Source organism: Natator depressus, chromosome 1 (assembly GCF_965152275.1).
Source record: "Natator depressus isolate rNatDep1 chromosome 1, rNatDep2.hap1, whole genome shotgun sequence".
Taxonomy (NCBI): domain Eukaryota; kingdom Metazoa; phylum Chordata; order Testudines; family Cheloniidae; genus Natator; species Natator depressus.
In genome coordinates, this window is record NC_134234.1 from 111,067,598 (window position 1) to 111,084,977 (window position 17,380).

The 17,380-nt window shown below is 39.7% G+C and overlaps 1 protein-coding gene across 6 annotated transcripts in view; it reads left to right on the plus strand.

Moving 5' to 3' along the window:
- SEPTIN10 (septin 10) overlaps positions 1-17,380 on the plus strand; it is a 54,369-nt gene that overhangs the window by 13,185 nt on the left and 23,804 nt on the right. For 5 of the 6 annotated variants that reach the window (XM_074964321.1, XM_074964303.1, XM_074964313.1 and 2 more), the window contains exons 4-7: positions 1,257-1,443; positions 11,750-11,911; positions 13,017-13,113; positions 13,711-13,879. In XM_074964321.1, the coding sequence (XP_074820422.1) occupies positions 1,257-1,443; positions 11,750-11,911; positions 13,017-13,113; positions 13,711-13,879 (615 nt within the window). The remainder of the gene's footprint in view (positions 1-1,256; positions 1,444-11,749; positions 11,912-13,016; positions 13,114-13,710; positions 13,880-17,380) is intronic. The other variant, XM_074964331.1, reaches the window with a different exon arrangement.

The following is a 17,380-nucleotide window of genomic DNA, read 5'->3' on the forward strand; positions in this document are numbered from 1 at the left end:
TCTTTAGAGGATAAGTTCCTGCTCTCATACACACATTTACCAGTAATAAAGCTCCCCAAAATACAATACTGATCTCCAAAAGATATGAAAATATCATAATTATGGACAGTATCAGTCACATGCTATTTATAGTGATCATCTGTTATTTCCAAGATTGAATTGTGAGACTACAGAAATTACAGAAGTCCATTAAATGGATCAGTTAAGGATTTCAGTGAAAAGCATAGCTGATACACTCTGCTTTTCATCACCAATAGAGAAAAATTTAACTGTATCCTTCACCCATCCTGTGCTGCATTAGTTTCTTAAACTAGTATTCAGTAACTTTAGTTTTACATTGCGTAGACAGTTTGATCACTATCCATACATTTAATATCCTGTTCTAGCATATGACTTCTTGAGCTTCCAGTGTATATAGTTGATATGTAAAGCAATATACTCCTGGGGGAATTCTGCTCCAAAAAATTAAAAATTCTGCACACAATATTTTAAAATTCTGCAAATTTTATTTGTCAAAATAACACTATATAATCACACCAGTTTTAGTTATTTTGGTAATTTATTTCAAAATACCTGTCAGCAAGTATGTCTGTAACAATACAGACACACAAAAATGCCCCCGGGAGTAGAGTTAAATAAACCCCTATGACAACCCAGTTGCTCTTTCTCTACCCCCATCTACCCTCCCTCCCCAGCCCAGCTGGGGAGCCAGACACTCACAACCCCCTCCCCCCCCGCCCACCTGCAGGGCCCCCTCCAGCCAATACATTTGAACTCCCTCCTCCTCACAGCCCAACTGCGGGACCCCTTGCCCAGACACGCCTTCTCCCCCATCCCCCCCCCCCAGAGCCCAGGGTTCCAGAGGGAGAAACAACCTGATGCTTGGTCCCAGGCTTGTGTTGAGTTTCCTGCGCACCACCCTTTCTTTCCCTCAGGGCATGCTGGGAACTGCAGCTTCCAGGAACTCTCTAGTTCCCTCTCACCAGTAATGTCTTATATGTGCAAGCTATGCTCTGCTGAGTGCAGTGGTCCCTAGTGGTAGCTAGCAGCACTGCAACCTATTTCTGTGGGGGAAAGGAAATTCTGCATGCACAACATTCATTTCTGAAAATTCTGCATTGCGTAGTGGCACAGAATTCCCCAAGGCATAAGCAGTAGTATGCAGAAAAATATAACAGGGATTCTCTTTTTTAGTCCCTCTCTATCTGAGAGAAACTAATCTTTGATTGCTAACACATCACATTTTTTTTCCCCAGCTATCAGCCAATAGTGGATTACATAGACGCACAATTTGAGGCCTACCTCCAGGAAGAACTGAAAATTAAACGCTCCTTGTACAACTACCATGACACTCGCATCCATGTCTGCCTCTATTTTATTTCACCTACAGGTCATTCCCTTAAAACGCTTGATTTGTTAACCATGAAGAATCTTGATAGCAAGGTAAGATTGTTTGAAACCAGTTTAAATGAATGAATTTGTAAAGATTCCTATTTCTTGCAATATCTTGCTGCTCTTACAATTCTTTATTTGTGGTCTTTTTAATACTGTCACTTTTTAAAGTAAAGTCAACATATTATGATGTCAAGAAATATCACTTTTTTTGTTTGCTCATTGAAAGGGATGAGGGAGACTTCTGCATTAGGCAAAGTTGAAAAAACATCTTACAGAAATGAAAAATTCTGTGGCAGATTTCTTTGGACAAAATCTGTCTCTTTGATGAGAGAACCCTTCTGCCTTGGATTCCTTCAGTGTCTAATTCACCAGAGCAGCATTCCTGGAAGTCAATTGCTTCCATGTAGCCCGATCATAAACTTGGACAGGGGTCAGGTTCCATAGCACTAACCTCTTCTGCAACTCTTCTGCATCTGGTGTGTTTCCTTTTCTTTTTCTGTAGCTCCTAGCTGGTGATTCTTGCTGCTGTCCTCATTCTGTGTATCTCATGTTCCATACCCTGGGAGATTATGCCTGAGGGATAATACCCCTGCCATCTGGAATAGGGCCTGTGATTTGCTCTGGAATCCCTCTCCCTCAAAATTCTCTATTTGTCTCAGCACTGTAGATCCTCTTCAAGATATGTCTTATCCTTATGGTCTGTTAGGTCGCTGGCCCTAGCGGTTAATGTGGGCTTAGCAGCCTGGGATTCAGAAGATTGTTGTTACTATTGTTGTTTCTTTGTAATACTATAATGACTGGAGACACTAATCAGGGTTGGGAGCCCCATGTGCTAAACACTATACAGACTTTGTAAAAGACAGTCCCTGTCCCAAAGAACACTCAGTCTTATTTAAGAAAAGATACAAGATGTGGGTGTCTGTCAGCCTAGGATGCTAGCTGACTGAACAGCTTGGACTGGAACTGCTCTGAAGATGTCCAGAAAACTGTGTTGGAAAGCAGATTAGTGTGGCTTTCCACTAGAAATCCCTCCTGTATGAAATGAAAGTGATTTTTCATTTGCGCAAGACAGATGGTGTCTAATCCTTGCTAGTTTTCTACTCCCTTTATTGTGGGCTGCCTGCTGCACCTTAAACAGTCTGGGCGCACCTTTAGCTCAGTGAGAGTATACCTGCCTATGACTTTGGCCGCATTTCGCCACTGGGACGGGACTCTCTTAATTTTACAGCGGAGAAATTTTTAAAAGGTCTACCTTGTATATTTCCACCTCTTTGGTTTCCATCCCATAATGGGATTTAAATGTGGTGCTCGCCCAGGTAATAGAAACACCTTTTCACCTTGCGTTTCACCTCGTGGTAATTGTATCCGTTCAGCCTTGGGTATTCAGACACTAATGGCTGATTCACTGAATATGGTATTTCTTAAGATGGTACAACAACATGCCTTCCTCAAATTCCTATCAAAGGTGGTTTCTGATTTTAATTTAAACCAGTCTATCTACTGGTATTTTTCCGAATGCTCCATTCACTGTAAAAAGATGCCAGACCACATTCTTTGGACGTGAAGAGGATATTTACTCTCTGAACAGGACTAAACTGTACAGTAAACCACTGGGGTTCCTGGTAGCACACAGGGATATTTTTGGGGATTAGCTAGTTTCCACTCAGATTATCTAAGTGAATTAGATTCTGTATACTTTCTTCCTATGAATTAGTGAGTATTAAAATGATAGGTATTGGAGCACATTCATTCAGGTGTAAGGTGACCTCTTCTGCTTGTGTCAGATGTTTTTGTCACTGAAATACGAAATACTGTTACCTGGAATTCAGTCTGTACTTTTGTACAGAATTACTTCCTGGATTTAGCTTCTAGATTAGATCTTAAATTTGGTAGAAGAATCCTACGGTCATTGTTCAAATGAGACCTCTCAATCCCCACTTGAGTTTAAGGATGAATTATTGCTCATCACAGAGTAAATATCAGTACAAGCAATAATCTTGGAGAACTGCAGTTACTGTAGTAAGGAAAACTAACAGTTTTTAAAACATTAAATGCTTTCAACTAGTTGGGTTGACTTTTTTTTTTTTTAAATTTGTATAGTAGAACAAGTTTTGATTGCAAATTTTTTTTGGAATGTGGGAATATGTAAACAAAGTCAATGCTAACACACCTTTCCTAGTAGTAGTGTTTCATTATATCTGTAAAGCATTTTGAGATAGCTTTTATGAAAGATTATGTACATTTTCAAGATCTATTATATGATGGATGGTTCACTTCAAGGATTAAATTGGTGATTGAAAGTATTGCCTGATGCCTTTGGAACTCTCTGCCAGCACACCTAAAAATGCTCTAAAGTGAATCATCCTGTTGCGTGTTGCTGTAGCTGTGATTTCTTTGCATGTACTGTGTATGATGTAGTAGTCTGTCTTGTGAGCTATAAAAAGAGATTTGTGTGTTTCTGTTATTAAGCAAGTAATCAATAAAGACAATTGCAAAGTACTCCTCTTAGGAAGGAACAATCGGTTGCACAAAATGGGAAATGACTGCCTAGGAAGGAGTAGTACAGAAAGAGATCTGGGGGTCATAGTGCATCACAAGCTAAATATGAGTCAACAGTGTAACACTGTTGAGAAAAAAAACAAACATCATTCTGGCATGTATTAGCAGGAGTGTTGTAATCAGGAAGTAATTCTTCTGCTCTACTCGGCCCTGATTAGGCCTCAGGTGGAGTATTGTGTCCAGTTCTTAGTGCCACATTTCAGAAAAGATGTGGAAAAATTGGAGAAAGTCCAGAGAAGAACACCAAAAATGATTAAAGATCTAGAAAACATGACCTGTGAAGGAAGATAGAAAAAATTGGATTTGTTTAGTCAGGAGAAGAGAAGAGTGAAGGGGGACATAACAGTTTTCAAGCACATAAAAGGTTGTTACAAGGAGGAGGGAGAAAAATTGTTCTCCTTAACCTCTGAGGATAGGACAAGAAGCAGTGGGCTTAAATTGCAGCAAGGGTGGTCTAGGTTGGACATTAGGAAAAGCTTCATAACTGTCTTGGTGGGGTTAAGCACTGAAATAAATTGCCTAGGGAGGTTGTGGAATCTGCATCATTGGAGATTTTTAAGAACAGATTAGACAAACACCTGTCAGGGATGTTCTAGATAATACTTAGTCCTGCCATGCATGCAGGGGTGTGGACTAGATGACCTCTCGAGGGCCCTTCCTATGATTCTGTGATTATATTTGCAGTTGGTAAGTGGCTTTGAACTTTATATCAACAACATATTTTAATGAGTTCTTATTTCATTTAGAAATAAGTACCATTACAAAAATATGAATATAAAATGGATGGAAACTTTTTTTATTTATATACTCTTTGGCACAGAACCTCTAGAATTTAAGGGTACATGAATTTTCTAGCTGTTTGTACTGATCATAGCATGCAAATTCACTCATTTGTAATTTGAAGTAAGAAGTACTAATGTGATATGTTACAAACCAGGTTTTCACTTGTCTTCATATTCAGGTAGTTTATCTAATGTTTTGAAGAATCAGATATTTTCTTTTTCATGTCAGCAGAGCATTTCTGACAAAACGCTTATATGAATTTCGCTTCTGATTGATTGGGGTTACTTTTTAAAATGATCGAAAAATTAGGTCAGGATTTTGGTGATACTTTTTAATGGCAATTTTATAGACTTAAAAAAAAATTCAAAATGTTTGTAAAATATGTGTAACCTTCTGTGAGTTGGGTGCATATTTCTACCAGTGGTAGCTACAGTGTGAGGGGAATCACAAGAGTTGAGCAGCCCAACTCAAGTTCAGGAAACCTGAACTGAATTGAGAGGAAAAAAAATTGGTTTAAAATTAGTTACACCCAGAATGATTCCCCATCACGATCACCACGCCCTTTGAAACAATTCAGCACACAAATGTATTTTTGCTTCATTTATGCTAAAATATTTACAGGTCACTGTTAAGTGAGAGAAATGACCCGTGGCTTGTTCTCACTTAACGTATTTGAAAGCTTGGCCTTCAGGATGTTCAGAACAGATTTACTGTGGGAATAAAGGGCTCATGGAGTTCAGTGTAGCAGAACATTTTGCTCATTAAAATTAAGCAAAGATTATATATTTGAGGGTTCAGCACAAACGCTGCATATAGTACACTTAAAATCACTTGCAAAATATGTGGCAGAAGTAAAAAGGCAAAGAAAGTCTTTGGAATTACGCATGGAGGTAAGGAACGTAATTCATCAAAAATACTTTGGCATTAGTGTAAGATATTACTGTGACTTATCTGGATACAATTTAAACCAGTGGTGGGCAACCTGTGGGCAGCATGCGGCCCATCAGGGTAAGCTGATTGCGAGCCGCAAGACATTTTGCGGACGTTGACTGTCTGCAGGCACAGTCCCCCGCAGCTCCCAGTGACTACAGTTCGCCGTTCCCGGCCAATCGGAGCTGCGGGAAGTGGTGGCCCGGCCCGCCAAAGTCTGGGGAAGAATGTTTCTTCACTGTTTGAGCTTCCTTTGTTTCCCCTCCTGCTTGATGACTCTGTTTACTGCTTAAATACAAATTAAGCAGAGCACACATTCCTTTGTTTAGGACAGACCTGGTTGCCAGCATCTGGCTGGAACATGTGTTGTTAACACCGTACAGTGGAATCTTAAACGTCACATGCAGTGTTGTCTCACATATTTTACCAGGGGACAATAATGACTAGCAAATTGAGTTTTCAAATGATACCTTACAAGGCATATTTTGTACAAAGATTATTACAATAGTGTGTATATACAGGGGTGCATTCTGTCACAATTACTAAAAAAGGTTTCATTTTCAATAGCACACTCACCACACAAAAATGGATATTGCAGAGAGAAAACTAGTAGAAGACAATGAAAATTATTTTCATTTGATTTTTTTTAGAAGTTTTGATTTGATTATCTGGGCACATATTTGGTAGTATAAAACCATTGCATCTCATACGTGAGATGTAAGACATTAAGCGGGAAAGGAACCAGTTGGTACCAACAAGCCTACAGTAGAACCTCAAGCTTTCGAGCTCCACAGAGCTCTTCCAGTCACAGAACTTGAAAGCTTGTCTCTTTCATCAACAAAAGTTAGTTCAATAAAAAATATTACCTCACCCACCTGGTCTCTCTCATTATGAATTAATGGCCTTCAGAAGCCATATTTGCTGAGTTTTTTTAAAAGTGTGTGTAAGTACATAATATGGAGCTGTTAGCCACACCTATTCGGTTGCCCTAAACTTCCAATTATAAAACTGTTTTTAGATGCTTTTACCTTTGCCAGACTTTAACCATGTGGGCTGAAATTTTGCACGCTGGGCATCTGATTCAGGATTGCTGGGCGCGTGTGTGTGTGTGTGAGAGAGAGAGAGAGAAAAAAACATCAGCCACAATGGGTCAGCTGGTTCTGAGAATGAGGCCAAGGAAAATTACATTTAGCGCATGTTAAAAATACTGATAACCGTTTCTTTGAGACTCTCTAGCATCCCTACGCTTTGCAGCAGAGACTTCAAATTCAGCATGAGGTTGGTTTTTGTATCAAGGATTTGCTTTTTGTTTTTCCTGTGAAAATCTGCCCACATTTAGCCAAGTGATAAAGCTTTGAAAAATTAGAGTTTGCACATGCTCAGTAGAGACTTGCTTGAACTTGGTAGCTAAATTCTCCAAAGATTCCATTCATGCTGGTCATGCTGCAGCCTGTGGCTAAGTAGTACTTTCTTTGCAATTGCAGCTCTGGACTGCGGTAGGCTGGGCTGGGTCCAGGATCAGAAACAGAGAGCAGGGAGCCTGTCTCTCCTGTGCTCTCCATGACCCCCTTGCTGGCTCCCAGGCAACATGGAGGAGAAAATTACCTGGTGTGAATGCAGAGAAGGAAGAGGTGGGACGTGAGAGAGGGTATGGGGTATTGTCTGGAAGGGAAATGGAAGGTGCGTGGGGACTAGGAACCAGTGGGAAGATGGAGATCAGATGAGGAGTTGGGTGGCAGACTGGTACTATCTGGACAAGAAGAATGAGAGTGGAAACCAGTGTGGGGGAGGGAGGCAGATATGATCAAGCCAGGGTGCTGTAGGAGAACTGGGACTGGTTGGCCAAAGAAACTGGGACAAGAATGTGAGGTGGCCACTGAGATTAGAGGAGGAGATAAGGGAGAGAGACTGGGACTATAATCCGGGTGGGGGTGACTCCATACTGGTGGGATGAGATGAGGAACTGAGAGAAGGAGAACTGGGACTTTCAGTGCAAGGAGAATGGGAGTGGGGGGAGACTGGAACTGGAATGGAGAGTCCAGAGTCAAGGGCTTGTTGGGCAAGGAGACTGGGAATGGAATCAGAAGCCTGAGGCATGGAGATTGGGACTAGCTAGATGAGAAGAATGGGACTGGGATGAGGAGCCAGAGGTGGGAAAGGGACAAATTGGATGGTACATGGCAGAAGGGCCAAATTTGGGGGGAATGGGCAGAAGAGCCTGTGCCAAATAGAGTGCACTCTTCTCCTGAGCCTGGAATGGAAGATTTTTGAGTCTCACCATTCCTATGCTGTTAGCAAACATCTTTGAAACGGACTGGCAAAATGTCCCATCTCTATTTAGTGCTGGTCCACTTAGAAGATGACAACCTACTATTGCTATCATTTACTCCATTAGCTCAAGTGGCTGAGGTCTGTGTGGTGGATCTAAAGATTCCAGACTTGCTGACGTGGGTTTCAATATGATGTCACATAATGGAGTTTGTTTATCCAATTTTTTTTAATAAGGAAAAAAACCTAAGAAATTATGTACAAAAATACCATAAGTTACAAGCACATTGTTTGCAAAGTCAAGCTGTCAAAACTTAGGAAATGCCAGAGTTAAGGTTGCCTGTGCAGTCTTAATTTGTTCACCCTTGTGCATATGCGTTATGATTCAGACTATGATTTTGGCAGGGATGTTTTTAGAAAGTTTCACAGCAGAGGTGTGTGGGAAAAAACAGTAAATCATGGGAAAAATCGCCAAATATAGTTTTCACTTTATCAGCATATTCAAGAGTATAATGGGGCTGCTAAAAAGTATGACCCAGTAGGGCTGTTGGAGAGCAAGCTAACCCCACAGTGGCAGCTCCTGTCCCATACAGGTGGGCCCAGCTCTGGGGCTTGTGACCTGGCACATGGGGTCATAGTGTCACTTAAGTTTGGCTCGCCTGATCCTCTGTCCTCATCTGTAGAAGGGCACATGAGCCAGACACGAATTGCGCCGTGACCCTGTGCATCAGGTTGTTAACATCACTCAGATTGGGGGCCTAATCAGATGTGTTTTTTACAGCCATTTCCAGGATTTCACAATCTCTGTGACAAAATCATGACAATATCATATGCTAATTAGGATAGTCTCATTCAGTGCACAGAATAGAGAATGATCATTTAATGAGTCGGTATTCAATACAGTAACTCTTCAGTTAAAGTCATCCTGGTTAACGTTGTTTCGTTACTGATCAATTAGGGAACATTCTCGTTTAAAGTTGCGCAGTGCTCCCTTATAACGTGGTTTGGCAGCTGCCTGCTTTGTCCACTGCTTGCAGAAAGAGCAGCCCTTTGCAGCTAGCTGGTGGGGGCTTGGAACCAGGGTGGACTGGCAGCTCTCCATTAGCTCCCCACTCTCCTCTAAGTTCCCTGTTTGGCAGCCGCCCAGCAGGCTATCAATTGCTGGCAGTTCAGCTGTCCCTCCCCCTGCTGCCATGTACTGCTCCTGCCCTTTGCCTTGGAGCTGCTCCCCGAGCCTCCTGCTTGCTGTGTGTGTTTGGGGGGGAGGCTAATGTCAGGATGTTTCTCTCCCCCTGCTCCTGCCCCCTACTTACCCTGTCTCTACAGAGCAGGGGGACACACGAGGGGGCTCAGGACGGAGGGAGCTTGGTGGCAGCAGCTGCTATCTCAACTTGCTGATCTACTTTAAAAGGCAGTGTACTTAGAGTGGGGTCAGCGTACTTAAAGGGGCAATGCGTGTCTTTCTCTCACACACACGCACACTCACACACACACTCTCTCTCTCTCTCTCTCTGTGTGTCTCTGCCTCTGTCTGCCATGCTGTCTCCCCTCCCTCCATTTGTGCTGCCTTGTAGGGTGTGAGGCTACATTAACAACAATTTGTTAACCCTTCAGGGCTCAACCGAGTGCTGGTTCATCATTTAGTAGTAAGGCATTCCCTGGGAAATATCCCACCCTCTTCCACCCTCTGACTTCACCACCTCAACCAAGTTTCACAATCATCATTGCTGTGTTTAGTATTAAATTTTTTGTTTAAAACTTATTGTGTGTGTATTATATATAATATATATATATATGTATATATATATATGTGTGTGTGTATATATATATATGTGTATATATATATATATAGTCTTTTGACTGGTGAAAAAAATTTCCCTGGAACCTAACCCCTGTATTTATATTAATTCTTATGGGGAAATTGGATTCGCTTAACATCGTTTCCCTTAAAGTTGCATTTTTCAGGAACATAACTACAACATTAAGCGAGGAGTTACTGTATTTTGTTTTCTCCTCATTGTTCAATGTATGGCCCCAGGCCTCCTTACTTACTGCAAACTTTTCAGACCTTGCTCTCAATCCAGCATTATTAATTTCCTCATGGACTTGTCTATGGCGCTCGTCACTATAATATCTGAGTGCTTCACAGACAATTTATCTTCATAACACCCAGGTGAGATGAGGGCCCATTTCCCCCATTTGGAGATGGGGAATTGAAGTGCAGAGAAATTAAGATTAAAAAATATCAACTAATTTTGGGCGTCCAGTCTGACACTTGGGATCTGATTATTCAGAGTACATAGCATTATATATCACTTTAAATGTTCAAAGCACTGTTCCCATGGACTTCAGTTGTACTTGTGATCACTCAGCACTTCTGCAAATCAGACCACAGGGTCTCACGTTGGGCCCCAGAAAATGAGGGGAATGTTTAGTGACCTCTTGTGAAAAATTTGGTTTAAGTGGTTCAACTAGCCTTACGTAGGAACTGTGTGGCAAAGGCAGCAATAGAATCAATTCACCAGGGCAGCAGTCAAGTGCCTTAACTATGAGATCATCCTTTATCTTCCCTCAGTCCCTTGCCTCGTTGTCTACACACCTTCCAGCTTCTGCAGAAAATGAGGTAGTACCTTCCTTTACTACACAACCCTGATTCATCCCTAGAGCAGGTCCATCCTATGTACTGAATGAGGCAGGGGTCCTGTGGAAGAAATGATATGTGATTATGTAATTAAAGACTGCATCATAACGTATATGCATGGGGGGACAAATTAAGGATGCACAGGTAACCTTATTTCTGGCATTTCCTAACTTTTTAGTTCTCAGTTTTGCCACCTCAATGTTTTTAATTTTTTCTGCCATATAAAATGTGTTCCACAACCATCAGTATAAATCTCATGCTTTTCCTATAAATTAAATATTAAATTGACAAGAAGGTTTTATGTAGTGGTGTAGCTGTGTTGGTCCTAGGAAATTGGAGAGAAAACATGGGCGAGGTAATATCTCTTACTGAACCAACTTTAGTTGGTGAGAGACAAGCTTTCGAGCTATACAGAGTGCTGCTTCTTGCCTCTCTAAAAAGGTTTTATGATTGGCAATGCAACATGCTATATTGAGAAATCTGATTTGGCAATGACTGGAAATCTCCTCTGATGTATGGTGGCTGGCAGCTTTGTGGTACTGTCAAACTCCTGGAGCTGATGTGTTCAGATTGTTTTTATGCTTGACCTCCGAACCATAAAACTGTAAGAACATTTCCCAGCAGAGCAAAGTTAAATACTTGAATCTAACAGCACAGCAGACTTTTAGGGTACCAACAAGGAGAAAACAGCAAATTTGCTATTTTATAGGCATAGAGAAATAGCTAGAGTATACAGTGTTAATATAATTTTTTCTTAACTTTGGATTTAGTATCTTAGTAAAATTATATATATTGTAGCTGGTAGCTTTGTGTATGTTGCTGTTCTTTTCCTTATGGTTGTCTTTGAATGGTGACGGAGGTTTGCTTTCTTTCTAGTAGGATTATAATACCTTTCTTCTACTCACTTTTGTTCTCTGATCAGCTCTGTTTTGGTGGGATAATTAGGTAATACATTACTGCTTTATTATGATGATCAAAGTATTCACTGTGGAAATGTACACAGTGTTTATTATTAGTTTGTTGGCTTTTGAATGAAACCATTCACATAAGAGTCACTGGAAAGCTTGTTAGAAATTAATTCAGATGTTATGGGAAACTGAATATTTCAACGTATAAAACTTACAGGCTTGAAAACAAAGCCTTTACACATCTCATGTTTATATCATTTAATAGGTGAACATTATACCAGTCATAGCCAAAGCAGACACCATTTCTAAAACTGAACTACAGAAGTTTAAAATCAAACTCATGAGTGAATTGGTTAGTAATGGGGTCCAGATATACCAGTTTCCAACAGATGATGAAACCATTTCTAAAATTAATGCCACCATGAATGTAAGTATGTTGCATACATTTGAAAGAATGTTTGATATTCCAGTATTAAAGTATCTTCTTTACCAGTTTTCATGCTTTTTCTTGCGTATTCTTCTTGAGGCAATAGGGGTTTGTATTGTAGCAAGTTGGATATTTACATTCATCTTTTTATGACCTACTTAAGGAAAAATTTAGAGACACTTATCTCGTCTGGGTCCCCTCCCCGCCAAAATCCCCCTGTTCTTCTGTCGGTTGGTGGTATTCATCACCTTAAACTAATTTGAGCGAAAACTAGGTTTTTCTTCTTGCAGTACTGTCCATGGGGGATCCTGCTGTTGGTGTATATGGATCTTGTATCTGCTGGTCAGAACATTTGACAAGCAGTGCTGTTGAGGGTTTCATGTGTCCAAGGACGTAAATGGGTGTGCAGCCCGAGCCACCAGTTGGTTCCCCGTTATCACTTGTGCCAGGGAGTCGGAATGCTGTAATGTCTGGTACCCTGGCTTGGATTATTCTGACAGAAAGAAAAGAATTCCTAGTTTTGAGGAAAGCTTGGTGTTACTCTAATAGCTTTCTTCCCAGTTAGCAGTACTTTTTCTTCAGGTTTAGTTGTGGAGCAGTCATTCAGTGTTGAGGCAGCATTTCCCGTCTCATGGCTGTCTGAGCTTGTGGCATGAGCAAGATCTCAGGCCTCAAGCACTGCACTTCCTGTAGTGGCCTCATGTCTGTCACTGGTGGATGCTGAAGATGCCTGTTCTGCTTTGAGGAAGGCTGTATCCCAGATAGAGCAACTGTCTGCTGGCCTTTTCCAATAGAAATTGATGCATGAGGGGCAACTACCTCAAACTCCTTTTATTGTAGCAGTTTATGAGGACTGTATTGGATTTGAGAACCCTAGGAGTCCTTGTGACATGTGCAGCCCTCCGTTGAAGCTCCAGAGCAGGCCAGGATTTGACTAGCTATTGCTCTTTTTAAATGGATTCTCTATGTGAAACTGACCTGTGGTTATAATATGTTTATTTGTCTCCAAATGCTTGTTGTTTCTCTGATTTAATTTTCAAGTGTTTTCCAGTTCTTATGTAAGAATACTGGGAGATAAGACTGAATTGCTCTGACTGTTTTACAGGGACATTTACCATTTGCTGTAGTGGGGAGTATGGAGGAAATGAAGGTTGGAAACAAAATGGTGAAAGCTCGACAGTACCCTTGGGGCATTGTTCAAGGTAAAATCTGAATTTTTAATAGTATTTTTCACAAGTATGTGAATGTTGTTTTTCATTATAAAACCCACTCAAGTTGCAGAAATATTTGTTTTAATATTAAGTGGGCTGATGCTGGCTACTGATGCCAGATTGGTAGGCTAACTGATCCAAAAAATTCATGGCTTGATCCTCCAGGTCCCATCAACACAAATGAGATTTATGAGTGCTGAGCATCACAGAAAATCAGGCCATCAGATCCTGGATGTGGTGATTAGTTATGTTGTTGCATTGTAAAGGTGCAGCTGGCATTACCAAATGTTACAAGGCTATTATATCAGAACAGAGGAGAGAGAAAGTAATTTCTTTTGTAGATTCAAATAGGGAGTCATGAAAAGAAAAATAATGGAGTCTGATAAACCATGTTTCTACTTAATGCTTGGATTATGTATCACAAATCACGAGGCAGCAACTGGGTAAAAGAAACTAGGGACGTTTTACCCCCAAAAAACTTAATCAGCCAATTGAATAGAAAGTATCAAGGCTATTCAAAATACTGTTCTACGGTATAGTTGTTTGTATATCATGGATCAATATCACTATTATTATTTACTTGAATAGTGGAAAATGAGAACCACTGTGACTTTGTAAAGCTTCGTGAGATGCTTATTTGCACAAATATGGAAGACCTGAGAGAACAGACTCATGCACGGCATTATGAGCTGTATAGACGCTGCAAACTGGAAGAGATGGGCTTCAGAGACACAGGCCCTGAAAACAAACCAGTCAGGTAAGGGGGTGAATCCTTTAGCTTGAATGTTGAGTTCATTCCTTCCTTCCATTATCATCCCTAATCCTTTATAGTCTGAGGGAAAGGACGAAAAATTATATTCTTTAACCCACCACTAGAAACAAATAGTGCTGTCTGAAGGAAATATCAGTAATACATGGAAATTGTAATATTTTTATCTAGTCATCATCACCGTATACTACATGTGTGATGTGACTATTTTAGAGGAGCTCAGACTATTTCTGTATTTCTCACAGATCACTGATGCTTTGTTCCAAAACTGAGGATTTTGACTTATTTCTTCCAAAAACACATTTGGCAGCCCATGTTCTTCTTCATATATGTACACTATTCTCTATTCTTTTTTCTTGCATTTGAAACTAATTCCAGCATAACCTTGCTTTTTCTTATACTTACAACTTTGCTGTTTTGTCTCATCTGTTATTCATATCTGATGCAGAAGTGGCAGGATGGCTGGACTCCATGGTCAGAAATAATTGAAGAAATAAATTCAATCCTATAAAATCACTGGTACTACTTTTAACTTTTTACATTTCTTTACCCAGAAAGATTAGAAATTTGTTCATGCCCCAGAAAATCTCCAAATAGCCTACCATAGAATTAATGGGCGATTCCAAAAGTAATTATAAAGAGCAAAAAGAAAAAGCTTACGTGTAAACAGGCTTTTTTTTTGTATAATCCCACTTTGCACAGCAAGTCCTGATAATTCTTATTGCCCAATTTTTCTATCTTTTCTAACTTTCTGATCTTTTTTTCTTTATGTAGCCTCTTCTTTCTATGTGTATGACTGCTTCATTTGTACGTGCACATTACGTGTTAGAATTCTTCCAGAAATAGACTCCTGAACTGCCAATTTTTCTCTCCTCCCAGTCTATAATTAGTAGTCAAATTCTATTGAGAGAGGAAATCTGTGAAGTGCCAATTTACTGCTGTGCAGTAGTGGTGGCCAACTCTGGAATGGAAAATAGATGATAAACCAGCAAAATATCCTGGAACTTAAAAGTGTTTTTTAATGCTCTGACTCATCATTTAATATTTTTATATCTGGCCATCTTTACGCAGTTATTACTAATACTAAAAAGTAACGCATTTTCCGACTAGTTTTAGAATAGTTTTTCTAGTTGCATAAATTCTCAGCTTTCATCTTTATCTCCAAGAAGAAGCTACAAAGCTGCAGCAACAGATATGAACTGCAAAATGTTAATGTTTAGGGCGGCACAGTTTTTGGCATTGACTAAACGAATACCTGTTTTTAGCATTATACTGGAAAGTGAGCTCATTTGACACATGATCATGCTGGATATGAGAGCACTTTCCAGAAGGTCTAAAGACCTTCAGAAAACCTCTAGCAACCAGGTGGTAATGCAGAACATCAACTACCATGAGAGAAATCTGAATGTAACTGCACATGTATAGAACGTTTGATTAGATAATCTTGAGTTGTCCTCCAATCAGGACACTATGTAGTGAATTAGATCATTCTTGACCAAACTATTTGCAGGCCTAAAGTTGCAGCATTATACCTCTATGTTTTAACACTCTACTCACTGGATGTTGATTGGAATTGGATTCTCTGACAAGAAATCAGAAGTACAGAAAGCTATAACTGCCATTGGTGTGTGGTTGTATTGGGGGCCTATTGAATAGCTAGCCTACTGAGAACCCTGTGGTTGATGACAAGCATACTCTGTCGTGACAGATGAATTAGATATGCTTAGCCACAACTACTGAAGGCACCATTGTTTTTTAAGGAGGGAAACAGGTACAGTAAAAGAATTTAAAGAGAGGAATTAACTAACTGATTTATTGTGACAAAAATAAGCAAGCGGGATCTGTATGCAATTCTGTCTATGCTGTGTACCACAATAGGAATTACATTGATGCCTGAAAGAGAAAGCACTTGGTTTGTCTGGAGGAAAATTTACATAACTTTATAATGAGAAGAAAGAATTCAGAGGATTCATTTGATATACAGGCAGCCCAATAATGTAACATCATCCGTAAAGTATTTGATGGAACTGTTACACAAAACATAGAATAAACTACAGAAAGTCTACTAATTGGAATTAAATCCATCAGCAATATGGGGAAAAGGGTGGCTCTGCCCCACAGACACAATACGGTAGAACCTCAATAATTCCCACTTTACTAAACTGCAAACCCAGTCGTTTCTCAGAAGAATGACCATCTTGGCCACTTCTCAGCAAAAATGTATTTACAAAATGAGTTGCTAAATTATTAAAACTCCAACACTTTTACAAAATATATTCTAGTACGTTTACTACTATTTAGCAGTGTAAGGTATTACTACAAATAATTAAAATTAAATTGTACTCAGTAAATGAACAAAGTACATTTAGGGAAGTCAGTTTCCCTGACTTTTTATAATTGTTTGTTCACTTGCCAAATTTGATGATCTGCAACGGGTTTCTCAGTCAGTGTAAAGTAGCAAAATTTTGCTATATTTGAATCATATGCTGGCTTTGCTGCATCAGGAGCTTTGTGGTGGTTCATGTATGTCATTTTGATGATTTAATAGATACATACCCTCATATAGTTACCACTAATGTATGATTGATAATCAGTTTTGAATTTAATTTTAGTCCAGAACTGTTCCTTTTGCAGGGCAACAGCAATAGGTCTTGTATTGTCAGGACTGCTGATGAGGTCGTAGGCAGAGAGAACCATAATTGGTTTTCATAAATTGTCTAGTATGAAAAACTATGTTGGTAAGTGTCCATTGCATGTAAGGCAGTGGAATTATTATTGTGCCCCAAAGCATGCTAGGTCCTCTCAGAAAACCTGGAAAAAAATGGTCCCTATTCCAAATTGAAAAGTTAGAAACATATTTAAGATACAAGTGGGTGTAACAAGGAATAGGGATGGAGAGCAAAGATAACAATGTTTCATGGTTAAATAGGCCAATAAATATAGTAGTCCTCCTCATCTAATGTCCTGTAATATGAACAGGTAATTGTGTTTTATTTGTAACTGCATTCCAGACTTTTTTTTGTTTATAATAGAATTCTAACAAATCACTATATCCTAATCTCCAAGGGATTTAAATGGAGCTGGTTGTAATTTAGATTGTATTAATCTGAATTAAGGATGTCTACCCAATAAATCTTATATATGTGCCTTGTAAAAGACTACTTGTATGAAAAGAGAGATCTGATGAATCACATAGGTGTATGATGAGATAAGCTTCACGTGTGACACCCTATCCCAAAAGGGTATTACTAAGTGTGGTGATGTATACTAAACAAACATCAGTCTAAACAGAGATGTGTGGTATACAGTTTTAGAAACTGGAATTTATCATCTAACACTTTGTAGGGTGTGTGGTTCATCATGGTTCATCAAACATAATTGGTTTGGTCATGTGGTTATAACTCTGTTTACTAGCCCTGAAACTAGCCAACCTGTTACCAGTCTGGAAGTCAAGTTGTTGAAGGAATCAGAATTTAAAAGTTCATGGGT